Raw genomic sequence first — 17,138 nt, 5'->3', positions numbered from 1 at the left:
ATTCTGTGACAATTTGATTAATTGTATCCAACCCTCCCCATCAGGAAGAGCAGACATGTTGGATGCGAAAAATGGAAGCATATGTGAGGACAGGCAACTGAAGAATCCTGGAGGAGTCCCCCATATAAAACAAGATTAAAATAATCTCTCCTTGAGTCAGCTGCCCAACTTTTGTTCAAGACGACACCAACTTTCCTCCCTATATATTGGTCATTAACCCCCCAACCAATCATTAATTCCCCATGAAGTGACTTGCTCAACTGTTATTGCTATATTTAAAGTCCATACCTTTGTCTCTCCGTTCCACCCCGGTCTTGAAAACAGATGATGCAGTGCATATAAAAATTCCATTTGTAAATTAGTGACCAATACCTTAGCTGTTAAGATTGCCTCAATCAGCTAAGTCACTGTTTCATTCACCTTACAGCAGACTTTCTGTGGGACCTGTTTTACATTTAATTTGTTTGGTTTCTTGAGATCAGTTTTAAATAAACAGGTGTATATAACTTCCTGGTTTGAATTATTTCAGTAATTAAACAGCTATATAAATACAGAATAATAAAATCAATTGTTCCCTTTACTAATATAGTGCTTCACAAACATTATATAATGATGAAAACACAGTATATAAACTCACATGACATTTGCTACCAGTGTTAGAGAATGTATTAGTGAACATGTACCTAAACATTTCTAAACTGTTTTCACTAGCTTTGGGAGGTTCCTTTCCCTAAAGAAAAGTATTTTTCCCTAGAGTGCATAGTTATACCGATATAGGTCTGTAATGTAGACCTGGCCTCAGAAACCTGGAAAGGTGGGCAATGTACAGCCCATGTTATGGTAATTAGTAACGCGGCTCCAGAAAAACAGACAAAAGGGATTTCAATGTTACATTTCCTCTCCAAAGCTGTAACACGTTCTGACGTGTCCAAGCTCCTTCGGCACAGGCAGTCTAAAGATTGCCCAGAAGCTCTTCTACTGAATAATCAAGCCACGGACAAGACATGAATTAGGAGTGCAAAGGCTCTCCAAACATTTCAGAATCTTGGTCAAGATAAGAGACTGGGACTAGTGACCGGAAAGCATTAGATGATCATAATGGACAAGTGAAATTGTAATCCAAAGCAAGATCTGTATAAATTCACATGTGCAAGAAAAAGAATTTCACCATTTAATAACTGAAGTAATCATATAAGGAACATCCCAAGAACCTTAAAAATTTACATGATGCTTAGAAATAGTAAACAATTTAGGCTGTGAATGTGAAGCTGTCATTTCTCTCTCACATGACAAAGTTATAAAAAACACAAACATTTGTTCTGATAAAAAAATCATAATACTGTTTCCTGTTTGAGGTGAGCACCCTACACATGGAATTGTTTATGGAACCGAAAATACCTGAAGAGTGTTTTAGAACTAGTCATACTCTCTGGCAGCAGACTACTTTGCTGCTCCACAATAAACAAGTGAGTGAATAGACATAGGACTCCTGCTCTCTAGCAGGAAAGGCACCACACTGTGCTCTTACTGAAGGAGAATAGTAGATTCTGGATTACGAAAAAAGTCTACCACTCTCTAGCTGATAGAATTCAGAGCATCAAGCAAGGGACAGCGTACAAGACTAACAACAGAAACAAGCAGAAATTCACTCAACTCCCTCCTTCTGGCAAGAAGAGGTCATCTATTCCATAAAAAAGCATAAAGAGAAAAAATAGTGAAGCTTTGGAGAAAGTTACAGCAATATAAGTAAGCTAAAATACATTCTTACTAAGAAGACTCAAGTTGGGAGCGATCTCTCTTTCTGTTAGCTACTTAAGTTTAGTGAAACTTTAAAGCACCGACACACCACATCAGGCTTACAGTGAGAAGGCTTTGTAAGTTTGACATTATTAACTATTTGTAGTGCACAGTCAATGGTTTGTCTCCATTTCATAACAGCAGACAAGGACAGCCAAGCAACATTTGATTTCGGAGTCCTCCATCACTGGATGAAACTTCCCACAACAGTGCCTTTGCTGTCCCTTAAGATCACCTATTACTTTGCAGATATCTATCTAGAAACTGGGAATAACAAGTTAGAGAGCAAAAGTAACAGACAATGGGTGCCTCTGTACCTCCCATGTTATCTACAAGGACCACAGTATGAGCTACATGGTGGAGATTCATGGTCACTGTTGTCTGAATGAAGCAGCTTAGACAGGCACTTCCACATTGACATGTTTTAGCTACTTCCAGATCTTCACAGAGGTGAGAAGGAAGGAGATGACAACCATAAGGGATCCTGTTGAAAAAGATGAGTGTGAGAGAACATACCGCAACAGTAACCAATACCAGTCAAATTTAGTGATTGACGCATGCATTGCTAGCAATTGTGCTACAGATATCCCTTTGTAAGAGGAAATAAACACAAGTCTGAATGAGTCTGTTCATCATCTACAATGCCAGACTAGCATTCCAGCCAAGATGGAAGTAAACAAAGTGCAGCCATGTTCCTGGTTGCTTTGTTAAGGATCAGGAACCTGGATCAAAACAGACACAGTGAAAAAGAGCCAGAGAGCCATGCTGGTTATAAAAAAGCATTACAGTGCTAGGACAGATGCAGGGAGAAAAAAAGAGGGGCAACAAGAATTTAGCCATCACACCATACATTTGCCTCCCCCCCCCAACCCCAACACTGGTGAGCAAGAGCTCTGTATGATCCCTCCCTCCAATCCATTCATAATACATAAAGTATCTCAAAGCCTGTGACATAGAAGAGACAATGATGTCAGATATTACTTATGCTTATAAGAGTAAGCAGGAAATAGCATAAATTAGATATTTATAAAAACTGCTTTGAAATAAACAAAATGGTAGCATGTCCTAAACATCTTAACTCGGCTTCTTGCTGACTTACTTACCTTCTCTGTCATGACACTCAAGAATCACTTCAGATCAAGAACTAGAACCAAGAATTCTCCCTCATGCAGTTATTGTTCTAAACAACCATAAGAGACTCTGCCCCCCAAATTAGTTCCCTCTAATTTGAGGAGTGAAACCACAGATAATCCAAATTCTGACTTTGCATATGGAAAACTATAATGCTGCAAAGTATAAAAACATCCCAAATATAGTTTAGGGATTTTGGGAAGGGCTCCTTCTGAGGCCTTGTCTACGCTACGGGGGGAGAGCAATCTAAGTTACGCAACTTCAGCTACATGAATAATGTAGCTGAAGTTGATGTACTTAGATCTACTTACCACCGGGTCCACACTATGCTATGTCAATGGGAGACGCTCTCCTGCCGACTCTTCTTGTGCTTCTTGTTCAGGTGCAGTGCAGGAGTCAACGGGAGAGCAGTCTGTGGTTGATTTAGCAGGTCTTCACTAGACCCACTAAATCGACCACCATTGCATCCATCCCCTGGTAAGTGTAGACAAACCCTCAATCTCCCCTCATCCTTGGAGTCAATTAGCAGCAGTGTATTAAAATGATTATGCTTGGCATATTAACTAAAATAAACCTTCCTGAAATCTAACTGGCTAGTGTACTGGCATTAAATTCTCTAGAGATACCCTACTAAAAGGGAGCTGGTAGCAACCCCTATATTTAGGTTGCTTAGCACTTTGAGAGCACTTTTAGCTTGTCACAAGTGTACTTTGTATTTGGAAGTGGGGGAAAAAAGTATTCACAAAGCTTCATCAGGACTGTATTGAGTAACTCACCTGAGAAGGGGCGGTCAGTGGCAGTGAGAATATAAACTAGATATGAGCTAGCCAATAAATTCACATTATGAGAGTGCCCCAAATACCTGTACGTACTTGTCTGGAAGTACAGGTTACAAGTGGACAGGACTTTACAGCTCATATTTTAGAGAAAGGACTAGGGAAACATTCCAGAATTTTGATAATCTACATTTTATTTCCCTTTTCTTCTGTCTCAGGATCCTATATTACACCTTCCTCACACCTCTCCTAATCCCAACCCCATTTTCTTGTGTAGTCCAGAAGCAGCAGGCTCTTACGGCTTGCAGCTTGGGACTTACGCATTTTTCCTCTGCCTGTCTCCCCTAGCAGCTGTTACTGGGCATGGCAGCTCCACTCTTAACACAGCTGCTGGTTTCTATACAAACCAACAGGCAGTAACGTTTAGGAGTTGCACATTGTAGTAGCCCCAGGTGGGTGCAGATGGCAGACACTGGCCTTGCAGGGAAGCTGCTTATTTCCTGCAAGTATACGATGGTAATTACTTTGTTACTCAGAGCTGGGTCTTTCAAAGTTAGAGGTGAAAAGCTCCACATCCTAATCCCTAAAGCCAGTTAGCAATCCTGATGCTGCAGTGGTTCAAGAAAGCCAGTGGTAAGGTAGATTGAGATCTCAATTGGAATGATGTAGCTACAGCTAGATATTTACCTTCCAAGCAGTCACCTCACATTTACCCAAACTCTTTCCAACACTGCTCAGATCGTCTCTAAAGCCCTGTCCACACAAAGAGCAGAACAATGTACAAACACACTTGCAGCTGGCAGTTTCAGTGTGGAGGGATTTCTTGTCCTTTTCAAAAATCAGCATACCAGCAGAAAATAGCTACCCACTAGCAAATATTTAGCATGGTTTCTAATATGGATGTGTGAACACAGGTTGAGTGGCAACAACGTGTGAAAGCAGCCTCAAGCCATAGTGGATAGGACCCAATTTAGAATCATAGACTTTAAGGTCAGAAGGGACCATTATGATCATCTAGTCTGACCTCCCGCACAACGCAGGCCACAGAATCTCACCCACCCACTCCTGTATCAAACCTGTGTCTGAGCCATTGAAGTCCTCAAATCATGGTTTAAAGACTTCAAGGTGCAGAGAAAAGTGACCCGTGCCCCATGCTGCAGAGAAAGGCGAAAACCCCCCAGGGCTTCTGCCAATCTGCCCTGGAGGAAAATTCCTTCCCAACCCCAAATATGGCAATCAGTTAAACCCTGAGCATGTGGGCAAGACTTACCAGCGATATACCCACATGAGAAAACTCCACCACAATAGAAACCCTGCACTGGTAGTTTCAGAAGAGACCAATGTTCATGGAAACTGGTGTATTCTCATAACTTGAGAGAGCAGATGTTCGTTACTGAAACTATACCTGTTCTGTGGATAGAGGATTTCAGTCTACAGGTTTCACTCTGACCTCCCCTTTCAAAAGCTTCAAGTTACAGTTAAAAATCTCAGCTTCTCACCATTATTACACTGAGCCTTGAGAGATGAACTTACATTGAGTTTAAAGGAACTTTTCTGCTACCCTGTAATTTACTGTAATTGCACATGTTAGAAGTCAAAGTTAAACACTTGCCAGGTTGTTTATCATTCTTTTTCAAAGCTACAGACCAATCATTCTATTCTTACCTGTAATTTACTGTTGCTCTTGCAGCAGATTCTAATAAAGTTAATGGTATTTTTAGCTGTATGCTGGGCACAAGAGGATTAGGCTGTTCAAAAGGGTTTCCAAAGAGATCTAACTTCTCAAGTGAGAGATTTCTGAAGTCACTGGGCAAAAAAGGAAGCTTATTACGGGCTGCTGACAGGAAGCGTAGTTGACTTAGCTGGCCCATCTTGAATGGCAACCTAATCAACTCATTATCATCAAGCTTTAAGTGAATGAGTTCTTGCAGTTGACAAAACTGAACTGGAAGTGCTTTGATTTTATTTTGGCTGAGGTCCAAAAACTGGAGAGACTTCTGAAGCGTGGAGTTGCACAGAGCTACGCAGAAAGACTCCAAGTGATTGTTGTGCAGATTAAGCTCCTGAAGACTGACAAGGTCACCAATAGTTTCTGGCAGCTTTTTGATATGATTGTGGCTTAAATCTAGTGTTCGGAGTTTTTTCAGACAAAGCATTCGCATGTCGACGCGGGCGAGTTTGCAGTATGAGGCCTGCAGATGTTCGAGGGAGTAAGGGAAATTTTTGGTTAGCGGATAGTCTCTTCTCGATGTAATGATCATCTTAGTTTTAGGTTTTTCAACTTCTGAAGTCTTTGCTGGTACCAAGACTGAGAGCGGCAGTGCTTCAACATCGGTGCCTCGGTGAGCCAGCCTCACTGCTGCAAGGAAGCTCTTTAAATTGCTGGCATTTGCCTACAAAAGCAAAAACAGAATAACTAAACGTTTCACTTTTAAGCCTCCTGTACTTGTGCTAGCACTTTCTGAACTCTTTTGTACAGGAGAGTGTGACAAGTGACACTGAGTCAGCAGGGTAATGAAAATGGCAACGGGGAAAAAAGAGACCTAATTCAGGCTTGTTTTGAACTCTCTAGTAATTGTATTTAAGTACCAATGATACAAATTTCAGTTAGAGAAGTTACAACCTCTCCTAATCAGTCAGAGCAAACAAAATGCACTACATAGCTCAAAAAAAGAACAGAGCGCAAGAGTCTGAAGCTGAGAAGCTAGCGCAGAATAAGGGTTGGAAAAGGAGGGCAGCAAGTCACAGCTGGAACAGGTTAACATGCCCATTTCTACAGACTACACACATGGGGTGGAGGGGGAGGCAAAGCTTTAAGGCTATAAACAGTGTTTCTGACAGCCCCTAGGCAGAGACAAAACAACACAGGTTGAGCATGAGTGGCATTCTGAGTGTGAGGCACAGTGGAAACTCTGGACTAACTGGTTTAACATCAGTAGAGCAAGTTCAGATGTTCTGAGACAGAGAGGTTAACTGGTTGCCCACAGTCACGCAGGAAGCTTCTGGTACAGCCAGGAAGCCACCCTACTTTTCTGAGGAAATAACCATCCTTGCTTTAGGTTGGGCCCAGAATTATGACAGCACCCTGGCATATCACATGAATAGGTTTGCGGAATACCAGATGACTTGCATGTTAAGTAAAGATCTAGCACAACTTTAATAGATTTAAAGGAGGGCTGTATTGGTACAGCTGAGGTTAAATAATATGGCATCACTTTCAAATACCTCAGCTCTTTTGAAAGCTTCCCAGTACAAATCTAATCCAAACTACCTCTCATAGAAAAGTAACTGGCATGCAGTAAACAGCCAGATTAAGCTATTACGCACCTCAAAAAACAAACAAAAAGAAGCAACAAAGAATCCTGTGGCACAGACTAACATGTTTTTTGTTTTTGCAGCATGAGCTTGTGTGGTGATACTTTGCTTTCAAAAGCAGGTCTTGCAGAAGTGTGTATTCACCATTCTGCAAAACTGCCAAAAACTATCTATACTCTACACACAGGATTTTGCTTTTTTTTACAGACAGATCTAACTAAACAAAAGAAGCAGATGATGAGGTGTTCCCACAGACAACACGCACTTCTCTCTCTGTCTTGTGCTTCAGGACTGTGTGGAGACTGGGAGATCTGTACTCTGTTCCCAGCTCTGACAGTCTGTGAGCTTGGGCAAGTCACTCAGTCTATACGCTTTAGTTCTTCATCTGTAAAATGGAGGATAGTAATTCCTTTCTTCCACCCAAATGTCTGTTTAGATTGTAAATTCTATAGGGGAGGGGACTGTCTCTTACTATGTGTCTGAAGTGACCAGCAAAACGAGGCCCTAATCCTGGGGGCCTCTAGGTGCTATTGTCATATAGATAAACCGTATTTTATTAAGATAGCAGTAAGGGCCAAAGAAACGGGATTGCACTGCTAACAGTCTGACTGGTTTTCTTATTAAGACAACAAATATCTAATGTCAATTAACTTCCTATTCAATGTCAAAGGTGGCAATGTCAAAGGTGGCAAATCAAATCTGAACATTAAAAAAATACCCTCCCAATCTTTGGGGAAGTGGGTAGATTTGTTGTGACTATACACCAGAGAACAAAAGTTACACGTAATATTTCCTTTGCTCTAGAAGTGGATATCACAGTTTTCAAGAGTTGGGATCTGCTAAGAAGCTCTTGGATGCCAGAGGCTGAAGTTAAAACATTCTGCAACTTCAAGATGACAATACTTCGTCTTTCGGTGTCTCAAAGAAAATCCCTCCACATTATCTAAGCAAAGTTAGTATTATACCTCTACCAAGAACAAGTTGAGGAGAAAACCCACAAAGACGTGCCCATGCAAATAAAATAGGTAAACGGTTACTCTCAGAAACACTTAGGAAATGACCCCGTGATAGTAATAAGTGAAACTGGAATCAAAATATCAGAGCCCCAGCAATAAAAAAGGATATTGTAGAAGCATAGTAAGCAGTCTGTGTTGCTGCCCTACAAATCTCCCGGACCGGAACTGATCTGAAGCTGGCTATGTAAGTAGACATTCTTTGGACCTAATGGATCTTAATGTGATATTGCTGGTGCAGGCCTGCTAAAGGAAAATAAGACAGTTGATTGTAGCATGATCTTTTGCTCCAGGGTTATAAAATAAAGCACTGGATGGATGTTCTAAAGATCTTTAGTCTACTCTAGAGAAACTAGGAACCTCTCTACAACAAGGTTATGAAAGAGAACATTACCAGAAAGGATATGGAAAAGTTATAGGCAGGGAGATTGACTAGTTAAGACAGAATTCTCACTTTTGGGAAGAGAACAGGATGAATCCCCTCAGGGAAGAGTCCCCTCTGCCCCCTTCAGGCTATGAGGGACCAAGCCTTGCGCTGCAGTCCCACATCCTGCTTAGCAGCACAGAGCAGGGAGGCAGGTTCTGGGAGCCCAACCCAAGGGTGCTGGGTTTGGGCAGATTCCTCCCTCAGTGGGCACAGGACTGTGTTTTGCTTGGGACATTCAGCATTCACCCCCCCCACCCCGTTGCCATAACAAAAAAATGTGCCAGCTCCATCAGTAACCTGTCCCCTCACCTCCAGGAGCACTCCTGGACGAGGCTGCTGTTGAGTCTCTGTCAGGTCTTTTTCTACAGGCTGTACAGAGGTTTGTCTCCTCCAGGAAGGTGGGGGATATGGCAGATGTTCCCAGCCCTAAAGAAGCTGGTGGGCTTGGACCAGGCTCCAGTCAGAGACAAGAACATCCCTGTAGGACTGCAGTCCATGAACCAGGGATGCAGAGCAGGTTTGCCAAGGGGTCCAGCATAATATGAAAATTGTTATCTGAGGGGACGGGAAAATCATACTCTGGCACTGATGCCAGGGGAAGAACTTTGTTGAGGAATATATTCCTACTCAGGAGATCCAAGTCACCAGCATCCACTGGAACTATGAAACTAATGATGATATGGCATGAAGGCTGTCGTCTGGGATGTAGGTGACAAAGGAAAATGCAAAGCCAGAGCACCACTAATTCTTAAAGAATTTAGAGTGGGCGTGTTCCTAGATCCTGACGCTCATTCTGGAAGCTGAAGTCATGGTCATCAGGAAATCTGAACTCAAGATTAGAGTGGCTCAGAAGGAGGTTGCATGAGTTTTGTGAAATGTCCACATTCATATCCAATGAAACATGGAGCTTTTTAATTAGAGGTTTTAAATGTAATAAGCAGCTCATGATTTACCTTTAGCTGCTTCATGGAATGCTGGAAGTTAGCAACTAAATAAACTCTATGTGGATACTGTAACCTAGACTGACAGATGAAGTCAGTCGAGCAGTTTTCCTGTAGACATGTAATGAAATCCAAATGGGTCTTTAAGCCGTACACATTTTCCACTTCAATGTGTATACCTCTTGTAAACCCCTGAACTGCTGGCAGGCCTTCAGCCTTTTGCTCAGAAACAAACCTTCGGATTTGTACCATTTCAGAATCAATACTGAGAGAGAAGGATCTTCAATCAGGATGCAAAGAATACTCCTGGGGGCATTCTATGCCAAAAAATTAAAAATTCTTCAAATTTTATTTGTCAAAATAACACTACATAATCATGCCAGTTTCAATTATTCTGGTGATTTATTTCAACATACCTGTCCAGCAAGTATGTCCGCAACAATACAGATACACAAAAATTCCCCAGGGAGTAAAGCTTTAAAGAGACCCCTATGACAACCCAGTTCGTGTTTCTTTACCCCTCCCAAGCTCACCTGCAGGGGCCCCCCAGCCAATAGACCTAAACTACCTCCTCTCCAGAGCCCAACCGTGCCCCCGCCCCACAGCCCAGATACCTGCAACCCCTCCCTCACAGAGCCCAGCTGCAGGACCCTGCCTTGCCCAGACAACCATCCCTGTCCCGCCTCTCCCCCCTCAGAGCCTAGGAATCCAGAGGGAGAAACAGCCTGACACTTGCAAGAAGCTGTGCAAGCTTGGGAACATGCTGCCTTCTCCTTCCCTCAGGGCATGCTGGGAACTGCAGCTGCCAGGAACCCTCTAGCTCTGTGGTTCTCAAACTGTGGGTCAAGACCCCATTTTAGTGGGGTCGCCAAGGCTGGCTTAGACTTGCTGGGGCCCAGGGTCAAAGCCTAAGCCTGAGGGCTTCAGCCCTGGGTGGCGGGGCTAAGGTTACAGGCCACCTGCCTAGGGCTGTAGCCCTTGGGCTTCGGCTTTGGCCCCCAGACCCGGGGTCCTAGGGCTTTGGCTTTGCCCCTGCCAGGCTCAGGTTTTGGTCCCCTCTCCTGGGATCCTGTAATAATTTTTGTTGTCAGAAGGGGGTCGCAGTTTAATGAAGTTTGAGAACCCCTGCTCTAGCTCCCTCTCCCTCCTCCCAGCAGTGTCTTCTATCTGCAACCTGGGCTCTGCGGAGTCCAGTGGCCCCTAGTGGCGGCTAGCAGCACTGCAGCCCATTTCTGTGGGGGAAAGGAAATTCTGCATGCATGTTAATTTCTGCAAAATTCTGCATTGCGCAGTGGTGCAGAACTCCCCCAGGAGTAAAAGCAGCACACTGGTTCTAAATGATCTTATGTGACAAAACGTTCATTGCAATTGAATCAAGTATTACTAATTGACTGTGTGAATCAGGGCCACCTATTGGCAATACCAGGTCACTGAAAGCTCTTATGGTATACAGGACCACCCTAATCTCCAAAATATTTAAGCCAAGTGATTAGTCAGAGACCTTAAGTCCCTTAAATGGGTAGCCACTGTGTGTGGGCTTTCCTCCGACACAGGATGCAGCCATCATTATTGCAGTTTCGAATCAGAAGAATTTGCAAGTCCTTCCCCTACTGCAGATTTTCCCTAGATCAACACACAAACTGTGCATCTGAGGGGTCAGTTATCAGAATGCAGAGCAAGCGTGTGTTTTATCACCACCACATCTAACACATTCCATCAGTTACACAAACACAGCTCAACCATCAGGCCAAATACTCTCAGCACTAACCTTCCGGAAACTTGCGGGCTCAGATCAATCCTCTCTGCTACATCCATGTGTTGTGGATCCCCTCTTGGTAAAGAAATTCTTGTAACTATTTATACCTAGCAGGGCTCCTATGTACTCTGGTTATCCTTGCGAAACAATCTAAGACTGAATAGTTTAATATGAACCCTAACTCCAGTATGACAGTGGTAGGACAAGTATCGGGGGTAGCCATGTTAGTCTGTATTCACAGAAACAACAAGGAGTCCTGTGGCACCTTAAAGACTAAGATTTATTTGGGCATAAGCTTTCTTGGATAAAAAACCTCACTTCTTCAGATGGTAGGACAGGCAGGTGCCATCCAATGGCTTGTGAAGTCACATCAGATTACTCAGTCATCCTGACAGGGAAATCATGAACTCCTACCAACCAGTCAAACAGCACAGCCACACGCAAGATTTCTGAAACAACCACTTTTAGAGAAACATCCTTATCCTACTGACAATTGGAAAGGCACTACATGCTCTACCAATGTCAGAAACAGACTTCAACCTTACGTAAGTAACTGTTGGTCTTATAAAGGAAAAGGTGAGACAGGACAGAGTCTGCTCTAAAATGAACAGAATTATATAGTTTTAAATTAATTTAAAGCATCATTTTAATTAAATTTAAAGCATTTAATTTTTCAAAAAAATATTGTATCCACCAAACTGAAGTGCTAAGATTTTGAATGGCTTCGGAAGGGAGTGGAGGCCCAAAGTCCTCAGATATCAAGGTGATGAGCACTGTATAAATGGACAGGCAGGCGAGGAGGTTGGGGGGTAGAACTGGTAGGTGAGAAACTCCCTGCCCTCATAAGGAAAACCATTTTCATGGGCTGGATGTGCTGGTTTAATGGGTTCTTCCCAGAACCTCCAGTTTTCAGGAGCTTACTGTTGGAATCCATTAAACAGATAACATCCTTGTAATAAACATTTATCAAGTGTTGCCAGTATTGCTTCTAAGGTTTCAACTTTTCTATAAGTCTACTGAAGCTATTTTTCTGTTCACAAGAACCATAAGCTGTTACTAAATTTAATTCTTTGAACAACTTTTTTTCAAAAGGTAGAATATATTTTCCTCATAGTACCTACATTTCCTTCTTAGCATAAATCCCAAAATTGACTTAATTTAGATTAGAGACTCAGGAACACAACACAAAAGCGAAAGGGCACAGGGAAATAGTGCAGCTTCCTAAACAAAAGGGTGAACAATTACTTTTCCTTTAGCCACACAACTCAATTTTGAGATTTTAGAAAAATAATCCTAGAAAGGTTAGAGGTTTTCCTAAATTCTGCATCAGTTCTAGACAGGCAGTTCTGCCAAGGACCGGAATTAATTGAGCAATAAGACAGCAAGTGTATTGCTGGTACATTAACAGAGGCCTCTAATTTTGCAGCACAAGCTGAATGATCATTTTAACAGTGCATTATTGGTACATGAATACAAGCACTGAAACAATTGTAAGGAAAATCCACGTAGTAATTTTGTTTTGGAAAAGAGACAACATAATGTGGGAGGAGTAACAGAGGACTGGCTAGATGAAAAAGAAAAATAAGGATGCTGCCTTTTAAAAGGAAAGAGGAGAGAAAAAACACTAGCCAAATGAGGAAATCGAGTGGCAGAGATAGAACAGCGGGGATATGGAAAAACAAAGGAAAGAAAGTTAACATATCAAAGCAAAAACAGCAGGGATCTGCTTTGTCTGCAAAATGAGGGGACAACCCAAAGATCCCTCCCCATTTTAAGATATATATATATAACATATATATATATAACATATATATAACATATATATATATATACATATATATATATATATATATAACAAGTCAATTATATTTTTGAATCCTCACAGACCACATATCCAAAGGCTATTCCTTTGTGGCTAGTTAAGTTTGTGGGGCCCCAAAATAATTGTCTGACAGGCCCAAACTGCTAAGACTAACACTGAGTATAGCCTAACTTTTCCTTTAAAAATATTAGGGAAAATTGCTCAGGTATTTGCATTGTGACTTCTCATTCACTCTGAATAGAGAGATGCCTCACATAAAGGCAGACAGAGAAGCAGATGATTTCCTGTCAAACTTCCTGGCTTGAACATTTATACTCTATATGACATCATTACAGTATACTTTTATTTCTACACAGCAGACTTCATACAGATCACCCCAGAATACTTTTTAGTCCAGATATTTGCTTTGGACAACAAACAATTAAAGTCATGCACTCAAATATGCACAGACACATAGGTTATGGAGCACTTAACTGTGGAAACCTAGCTAAGGCTGGTGTAGTGCCAGTGCCATGAACTCCTACGCAGGGGATCCAGTTCTAACACCAGATTGAGACCTCACACTATATGCACCAGTAGGTGCTGGGAATGCTGCAGAGTCAGAATGCATGTCAGGTAAGAAAACACCTCAAGGAGGTTTTATATGCCAACTCTTCTGGGGCTTGATGTGTTTACTAGCTACAGAAAGAGCAACATTCAACACCACAGAAAAACGGGCAGGGGCTCCCAGTGAACCACCCACATAAAATAAAGAAAGCCGGACAGAAAGCTAGTCCACTATCAGTTCTCTACCTTGCTGAGACAGACATCCACTGCAGGTTCTTTCAGACGAACAGTAGCTTTCCCTTCCTCCACAAATTTGGTGAAGAACTGCTCAATGTTCCCCTTTAACTGTTTGAAAGAAAAGGGGGAAAAAGTGGAGAGCTTGAGTGTTAAGTCTTCCCAAGAAATCAGGGGGTATTATTTAATTTTGGTTAAACAACAGTAAGAGTCTTACTGTTAAATCATGCCTTTGATATATTGTGTAAAAGCACTTTTCAAGATATGGTTTAAAACTATAAATTAGGCTTAATAACTCTATTCCTGGTGTAGTACTAAGTATACAATTCCTTTTTTTTTTTTTAATTGTTTCTTTATCTAGTAAGTTGTAACAGGTTTACAAATCCTTACCATGTAAATAACTGAGATAGAACAATCACTACAACAGTGACCTTTCATTTAGAGAAACATTATATAGTAACAATAATCACATCTCTCTATTTAAGAAGGTATTACCATATTACAGAATGAGCATATTTACACATCCCATGACATGTCATTTCTAGTCATTCTATTAACCTGAGCAAATACTTTGATTACATATATTTTACAACCCAGGCATATCTATCAAATGTCAATATTAAAAAACAACTTTTCTAATGCAGAGACATAGGAATCTTGTAGGGATGGAGAACACACTTAAGCTTTGGTAGTGCCTAAGTGAAAAGCACAACTAGACAGATACCTGATGTTGAAAATTTGCAGCAATATCTGGACTAACAAAAAGTTGAATACATACAGGCCCATCTGATTTTAGACCCTGTCTGATTTAAGTTTAGCTTCTTCAGGGTACTCTATCTACTGAACATAAACAATGAGTCGTCGTTTTTGTGGATACTAACAGGGCCACCCCTCCCATACTTGTCTACTGAACAGTCATGTGGCGAGGCGGTAGAATCACACAATGGAAAGGACATTAACTCAAGTCGTACTTTTGTCTGAAATGTTTACACGCTATTGTTATGAACACCAAGAATTGCCAAGATCCCAAAGGCTAATGGTATGGAGTGGTTAGTCTCAGTTTGTTTATTTTGCAGACAGGCAGTTTCCCCGGCTTGCCCGGCTTGTTCTCATGGCTTCAGAAGAGCCACTTTCAAAAGACAGGAAAAGGGGACGGAGAAGCCCCCGAACCCGAGAGCTAAGGCGCTGGTGTACTCAGGACCCACTTTCCACCCATTCCTCGAAATGGACCACTGGCTCACAGTGCCTGAAGGGGTGTCACCTGCAGGGAGACGGGGGTGTCTCACCTTGGGTAGCCCGGGTGCTGTGGGTGCAGGAAATCTTACCCCCTACCTGGCTCGGTGAAGTCACACTGGGTGCAGTGTGGGCAGGTCTCCCCTTGTACCTAGGCCGCCCTGAAGGACAAGGATGTGAAGTGTCTCCCCTCGGGCCCGGCCCGGCGGGGGGTGCAGGGGGAGGGGTCTCCCCTCGGGCCCGGCCCGGAGGAGGGGTCTCCCCTCGGGCCCGGGGGGGAGTTTGGGGGAAGCAGAGGCGGGGTCTCCCCTCGGGCCCGGCCCGGCGGGGGGTGGAGGAGGAGGGGTCTCCCCTCGGGCCCGGCCCGGCGGGGGTGCAGGGGAGGGTCTCCCCTCGATCTCGGTGGGGCGGGGCGGGGGCCTCACCTTGTACCTGGCCCCGGCCCGGTCCCGCGCGGTGCAGACCATCAGGTAGGCGCTGTGGCCGGGCGGCCTGTCGGGCGGGCGGCCCAGGGAGAGCAGCGCGCGGGCGCCCCTGGCCCGGCCCCGCAGGCCGCAGCTGGGCAGCAGGCGGCTCCGCACCTCCACCTCGCACTGCAGCCTCATGCCGGCCCGCTCAGGGTGCCCGCCCGCCCGGGGGTCCTGCTGCCGCTCGCGCTCCCCGCGCAGCCTGGCTCAGCTGCCCGCGCGCCGCCTGACTCCGCTGGGACCTCCCTCCGCCGGGGCTTTGTCTGTGCGGCGCGTCGGCCACAATGGGGCCCGAGCCTCGGTCTCCTCCCCGGCACGGGACCCCCTGGGCGAGAGCGGGGGCCGCCTGGCTGTGGGAGTCTGACAGGCAGCTGTGTGGTCACCCCGGCCGTGTGAGGACCCCTCGCAGGAGAGCGCGGTCCATGGGCCCCGCCTCCTCGTGGCTGCTCCTGCGCCGCCTTGCGGTGGAGGCCGGCATAGCCCACGGGCTGCCAAGCCCCGGCTCCTTGGCCTGACTCCCCCTGCCCTGCGTCCCAGCAGCGTGGGGACAGCGCCAGCCGGGATCCGGGGTGGCTCCAGTGACCCCAGGCATTGGGGGGCGTGCAGGGCCCGACCTGTGCTTCAGTGTTACAAGGGTGGGTGGACCTTCAACCTCACCGAAAACAGGCTCCCCTCTGCTCACACCCACCACCACCGGTGTGAACGGGCAGAGGGTGCAGCATCAGCCCCTTCGCACACCCCTCCACACCGGCCCTCTGCCCCAGGCAGCTCGCTGGCTAACTGGGTGCTCTGGCTGAAAGCTACAAACCCTGGGCACTGGGCCTTGGGGGGAGAATTACCGAGAAGCGGGTCAGGGCACACGGTTGCCTGTGCCTCCATGCATCTGCTTTGGCCAGCTCCTTTCCACAGAGCACCCCCTCTCAGCGTGACGGGGTCACTAACTTACCTAGACTGCAAGTCCCTTGGATTAGGGACTCTCTAGTGTGTGGCTTGTACAGCGCTGTGCACACTGTCACCACTTAACTACTGGTAACAATAATACCTGCCTGGGGCAGTATGCACCTAGCACAACAGCTTACCAGATCAAGCTACACCCGTGACTCTTGCTGTACATCAGGGCTTGCATCTACAATGGGAACCAAGAGTAGGAGTAGATTCTTCGTCCCCTGATGTGTTAGGCTCAACATGGGATGTCTTTTTGGAAGATACGCTTTAGTGAAATACAAATGATTGGGCTCAATATAGGGTTAACTGAGTAGTTCTCTGGCCTGTGTTATACAGGAGGTCAAAATAGATGATCTAATGGTCCATTATGGCCTTGGAATCTGTGAAGCTGAAAAGATGCATATTTTTTCTAATGTAGACAGGGCCTTTTCACAGCTGTGGTCATCATTAATAATGAAAAGGCACTGAATAGAAAATATTTTCTTTATTATGTATTCTCTCCACCAAAAAATCTTCTTCCTTTCATTAATCTCATCAAATGGGTCCTCTGTGTGATTCGTAATCAGTGTTGTATCCTCTATCATAACACACACTAACATGTCTTTGTTTATGAACTCCCACCACTTCTTCTTGGGTCTGCCTCTCTGCCTTTTTCCTTCAATCTGTTGGATTCTCTTACTCACATAGTTGTCAGATTGCGCTTTACAGATCAAACCATGTGAGCCAGTGCTCCCT

The 17,138-nt window shown here is 44.3% G+C and overlaps 1 protein-coding gene across 1 annotated transcript; it reads right to left on the bottom strand.

Annotated features, from left to right (window-relative positions):
- Positions 1 to 556: 556 nt before the first annotated feature.
- Positions 557 to 15,621, bottom strand: LRR1 (leucine rich repeat protein 1). Its single transcript, XM_039538357.1, has 4 exons — positions 15,417 to 15,621; positions 13,771 to 13,869; positions 5,370 to 6,097; positions 557 to 2,281 (listed from the first exon to the last, which is right to left on the bottom strand). The coding sequence occupies exons 1-4, from the start codon at positions 15,594 to 15,596 to the stop codon at positions 2,029 to 2,031; spliced, it is 1,260 nt and encodes a 419-aa protein (XP_039394291.1). The 5' UTR covers positions 15,597 to 15,621; the 3' UTR covers positions 557 to 2,028.
- Positions 15,622 to 17,138: the final 1,517 nt, after the last annotated feature.

This window comes from Mauremys reevesii, linkage group 4 (assembly GCF_016161935.1).
Source record: "Mauremys reevesii isolate NIE-2019 linkage group 4, ASM1616193v1, whole genome shotgun sequence".
NCBI classification, from domain to species: domain Eukaryota; kingdom Metazoa; phylum Chordata; order Testudines; family Geoemydidae; genus Mauremys; species Mauremys reevesii.
Note: the sequence above shows the minus strand (reverse complement) of the source record. Positions and strands in the feature narration are given on the sequence as shown.

Excerpts from the sequence above, each read along its gene's own strand:
- LRR1 (XM_039538357.1), bottom strand. The coding sequence starts at position 15,596 with ATGAGGCTGCAGTGCGAGGTGGAGGTGCGGAGCCGCCTGCTGCCCAGC. Across the intron at positions 6,098-13,770 it reads TGGATGTCTGTCTCAGCAAG|GCAAATGCCAGCAATTTAAA; the intron begins GTAGAGAACTGA and ends TTGCTTTTGTAG. Across the intron at positions 2,282-5,369 it reads AGAGCAACAGTAAATTACAG|GATCCCTTATGGTTGTCATC; the intron begins GTAAGAATAGAA and ends CTTTTTCAACAG.